This window comes from Carcharodon carcharias, chromosome 27, assembly GCF_017639515.1.
Source record: "Carcharodon carcharias isolate sCarCar2 chromosome 27, sCarCar2.pri, whole genome shotgun sequence".
NCBI lineage: Eukaryota > Metazoa > Chordata > Chondrichthyes > Lamniformes > Lamnidae > Carcharodon > Carcharodon carcharias.
Genome location: NC_054493.1, coordinates 17116163 through 17121494, shown reverse-complemented (window position 1 = coordinate 17121494; position 5332 = coordinate 17116163). Strand labels below are relative to the sequence as shown.

The 5332-nt window shown below is 44.7% G+C and overlaps 1 protein-coding gene across 1 annotated transcript; it reads left to right on the top strand.

The window, feature by feature from the left end:
- The first annotated feature begins 362 nt into the window (after positions 1-362).
- On the top strand, positions 363-4912 carry LOC121270318 (immunoglobulin gamma-1 heavy chain-like). Its single transcript, XM_041175618.1, has 4 exons — positions 363-405; positions 551-838; positions 1623-1670; positions 4599-4912. Exons 1-4 carry the CDS (start codon positions 363-365, stop codon positions 4910-4912), a joined length of 693 nt encoding a protein of 230 aa, XP_041031552.1.
- The last annotated feature ends 420 nt before the right edge of the window (positions 4913-5332 follow it).

Genomic DNA, 5332 nt, shown 5'->3' with positions numbered 1-5332 from the left:
CAGTTCATTCCTGTGGGGAAAGGAAGGCGGCAGTAAAACTGGCAGAAAGAAAAGCTCTCGTCCCCCACTCCTGTACAGCAGAGCATTGTGGGAGGGGCTTTCGCATCCGTATCACAATCCAAATGTAGAGTTAGAAAATTGCAGCCTCCTTTTATAAACCTGTCTCTTATTCACACAACACTTAGACAGCGACCCGGGGACAGTGCGGCAAATCAATGATCTCAGCGGAACTGCCCTGTGCAAATCAACTCGATTCGCTCAAGTGTTTCAGTCCAGCTCTGAGGTCCGGTCTCCCAGTGCAGTCCAGGGCTGCAGTCTCCAGCTACCCGTCATATAAACCCTCAACTCTAGGCAGCAGATCGATGGGAATCCTCCTTGTTTTCACCCTGTGTGTCTGTTTACCTTGTGAGTGCCGATCAAACAAACCGATATTGTGTGGATTGAATATAAAGCTGCCCGAGTCCATGCCATTTACATACACTGTCCAGGGTTTAACCCCGCTCTGTGTTTCGGCTCTGATGGTCTATTAAACTCTCTGTTTAATTTCCAGGCTCCTTCAGTCAGTCAATGGTACAGACCCCGGCAGCGGTGACCAGGAAGGAGTGTCAGTCTCTCACCATCAGCTGTGTTTTCTATGACGGATTCTTTGCTTATGCTTTGACGGCCGGGGATTTCTTCAGACAAACCCAGACCGGGACAGAGTGGGAGCGGATCTCCAGCGGGGGGAGATTTGTTGTGTCGGTGAATAAACCAGAAAAGGCATTTTCGCTGGAAATTCGAGATGTGAGAGTTGAAGACACCGCCATCTATTACTGTAAAGCTCAGTATGACACACACAGTGAAGGGCTTCGGCTTCCCGCGATACAAAAACTTTCACTGCCGATTATCACAGAAACAAATGAAAAAGCGGAGTTAATCTGCAGTTAAACCCCCACAGTTCCGCGTCACACCGTCTGCCCCACAGTCTAATTTATAATGAGATTGGATTATTACCGTTAACGTTTTGAGTTTTATAAATGCCGAGTGTGTGCGGATGGTGGTGCCTTTCCCGGGATTGGTGTCAGTGAATAGGAATTGTGAATGACTGATCCCAGTTACAATCCCCTAATACCAGATGTGATCCTGGACGAACAGCGCGAATCGCGAACCGCAGACCCCGCTGTTTAACTAATGTCCCCACCAAGTATCCGGGGGATTTTATGCTGACATGTAACACCGTGCGAATGGATGGGGAAGTCACAGTGGGAGAGACCTGAGCAAATACCTCTTCACGATCAGAATATAAATTCTCCGGCCCGGATAGTGAATTGTCGGCTTGATGTAATTTTCGCCTTAACCTGGTTACATTTCATTGTACTTGCCACCATTCAGTTATCTTCCTTTGGTAGTTTTCTCGGTTTATATGAAGTGACCACCTCGTTCACGGGGCCAGTCGCTCAGAACTCAGGGCCTCACATAGAACAGTTTGAACCGACAGAGACTTTGGGACATTGAATATTGTTTATTTATTTAAATCTGCTGAATAATTGGGCAGTTTCTACTGTCTGGTGATGATTTCCCGCCAGGTTGATGTGTCGGTGGTTGTTGTACCGGGGAGACTGTGAGCGGTGTCGCTGTGGTAGGTTATAAATATGCGGATGGCTCTGGGACGGTGGTGACTGTCACAGCCGGTAAGTAACTCCATACCCCGCCGGTTTACAGCCTGTCCCGGGTAATGTTCCCAGCCAATTTATTATTGATATCAGTGGAGTTTGGGGGGATGTGAGAGTTGACGGAATCTGGGGCATTATCGGTTTAACGGGAACATGTGGGACATCAACATCACGGACTCTCACACTCTGAATCGCTTTTAATGAGCGCAGATTGCTGACAATCCGGACTCCACATCCAGTGTTAACTGTGACCGAGGAAACTCTGTCTGTCCCTTAGAGACCGGGAGCGAGGTCACAGAGCTCTCTCCTGGGCAGCAGATTGCAGTCCGAGCCGCGCAATGTGAATGAGGTACCGGGTGAATAAACTCAACACAACTGCGGCCAGTTCGGATACCTGCAGCGGCTCGTTCAATAACTCACCCGGGAGAAAAACAGGGGAGTGACACAAGGGATTTCAGATATAAGAGATCCTGATGTGGGTCCAGGTGGAATTTTATTATTGGACAATCAATGACTGAAATTAGTGACATTGTCCCCGCCATTTCTTTCAATTGTCTTCATAGAACCAATCTATTTGCTCCTTTTCCGCCCTCAGACCGAAATGTGAAAGTTTAGAACTGCCGACACTTCTCTATATTGAATGTAAATGTTTGAGAGATGTGATTGCTGCAATTTATCTGTATCCCTGATTACTGTGAATTGAAACAACACAGTGCAGTGAGAGAGTGAGGACGATGCATTAATCTTATAAAGGGGAACAGGGACGTAATGGAACAATTATACACTGGGGGCATGTTCATTGAGAACCAGCAAGAAATAGCTCATCGAAAGGGAGAGAAGGATTGGATAATTTCCGGGCGCCTTTCAAAATGCAATCCGATCCCGTGATGGGTGAGGTTTATGAAAGGAAGAACTGAAATGGGATCCAGTTTGAAATGCTGAGTAAAGCTTTGGTCTCCTTACAAAAGAGAGATCAATCTGCTTTGGAAGAAGTGCAACAAGGTTCATGAGGCTGATTCCTGAGATGAAGGGATTGTCCACTGTGACGTGATTGAGTAGTCTGGGCCTATATTCCCCAGAATTTAGGAGAATGAAAGGTGATCTCGAAAAAACATATAATATTCTTCAGGGGCTTGACAGAGCAGCTATTAGATCGGAGTTTTCCCAGACTGAGGAGTATAGAACTCGGGGTTACAGCTTCAGAATAAAGGGTCATCCATTGGAACTGAGAAGGAGAAAATATCTTCAGTAGAACCATTGTTGTGAATCTGTGGCATTCCGTAACTCAGAGAGCGGTGGGTGTTCATAATCTGTGTGCACTCAAGACAATATTCGATAGACTTTTGGATACTAAAAGAATCAGGGGGTATGGGGAGAGTGCGGGAATGTGACGTTGAGGTTGGAAATCAGCCACAATATTACTTAATGTTGGAGCAGGTTTGAAAGGTGTTCTGGCACCTCCTGCTTCTATTCAATTCTCTACTTTGATTTCTTCCAGTCCTGAGAAAAGAAATCTACATCTCTCTGGGAAGTTTGAACAGGCTGGGCCTCTTTTTTCTGGATAAAGGGGAACCACTGGGAAAATTTATAGAAACCTTTTAAATAATGAACGGTTTTAGTGTGGAGAAATTGTTTATTTGTGGCTGAGTCCAAATCAATGGTCATCAACGTATGACAGTTATTAAAAGAACAAATAAAAATATTAAGACCAATAAATTTTAACAAAACCAAGTCAGAATGTGGAACTTGCTGCCACAGGGAATGGTTGGAGTTAGCATTGATATATTTATTGCAACACTTGAAAATACAGGAGGGAGAACGGAACAGACCGATACAAGGAGCTGGGTGGAAATGGTCAATTAGATTTCTGGTGGGGTTCGGCTGGAATTGATTATATACACAGGTCGAATGTCCCATTCCTCTTCCGCATTCTTCTTCCTCTTTTATGTAAAATTGAGAGAAAACTCCACTCAGTGAACTCGGGAGAGAATCAGTCAATAGGCGGAAAGAATTGAAATTGTCAGAGAATCGGAAGAGGCAGTTTCCAGTGAGTAACAGTCAAACCACTGCGGAAACTGAACAGACTGAATCCAACCGACAACTGAGAGACTTTGGGGCAAGTTCCCATGATTGCAAAAAGCGCAAACAGAACAAAGAAAATGTGAAATAAAGGGAATGTCAAATTAAAGAAACAAAATGAAATTAATTGTACATATTTGAAATTGAGCTGAACTGGAGAAAATTGGGCCCTATTGAGAGATCATAGAAAAATAGAACAAAACGCAGATAGAAATTCCCGAGCCGTTTTCAACCGCAATAAATGATTGACCTTTGACCACTGATACTCACTCTCGATTTGGCCCAGTTGGGTCTGATGATTCCCATCAGTTTGTGTTGGATCTTGCTGTGCGCATTGATGCCACACAGCTGTGTTCCTCTGCAACAAACATGACTTTTTTTCGAAACTGGTTGCCTCGCTGATCGTAATATGTTCCCTCGGGTTTTTTTCTCACCAAGGAAAATAGAAACGGGAATGTAAGATAATTCATAGAATTATCCAGCACGGAAGGTCGACATTCGGCCCGTCGCGTAGGTGCTGACCCTTTAAAAGTGCAATCCAATTTTTCCCACTGCCCATGAATTTTCTTCATAGCTCTATATTTGTATTTACATTTCCAGCACAGACCCATTACCCGTTTGAAAGTTGCTATGGAATCTGCTCCCAACACGAATTTAGATAGTGCAGTCCCGATCGCAAGGTTTCGCCATGTACACTAAAATACCATCTCATTCCCCTTTGGCCATATTTTAATAACAGTGAACACGGTTCAAACAGGCTTACAGCATATAAAATTACTGCAAAAAGCAGAGCTATTCACCCGACTAAATTCACCTGGACAAACAGAAGCTAAAGAAAATGACAATGTTCATTTTTTTATCCCCCAGATTCCAGTTCCGTAATTTCCCGGGATCCGCCTCTACAAACCTCTCCTGCCGGTGACACCGTTACTTTAAGATGTGAATACTTAGGATTCTGTCAGTACACAGTACACTGGTACCGTCAGTCCCCCGGAGAGGCTCCGGAATATCTGCTTCAGAGGCACACTTCAGGAGAGGACAATAAAGAAAACGCTGCCGGGGGTAGAATTTCGGCTTCAATCGATTCTGCCGAGAAAATCAGCCGATTAGATATCTCCAAACTACAACTGAGCGACCCCGCTGTGTATTACTGTGCACTGAGTCGGCGCAGAGCACGGTGATACAGAGCACGGAGAGAGCTGTACAAAAACCTGAACATGGTGGGAATGCAGACACACAGTAATAAAGAGCACGGAGAGAGCTGTACAAAAACCTGAACATGGTGGGAATACAGACACACAGTGATACAGAGCACGGAGAGAGCTGTACAAAAACCTAAACATGGTGGGATTACAGACGCACAGTGATACAAGGCACGGAAAGAGTCCAAATTCGTGTCCATTTTCGGGATTAAGTTGAAGGAGCACATACACACACACACAAACACACACACATACACACACAAACACAGGTACACACACAAACACATATACACACAGAGACACCAATTTAGACAGTGCAGTCTCGATCGCAAGGTTTCGCCATTTAAACTAAAATATCATCTCATTCCCCTTTGGTCATATTTTAATAACAGCGAACAC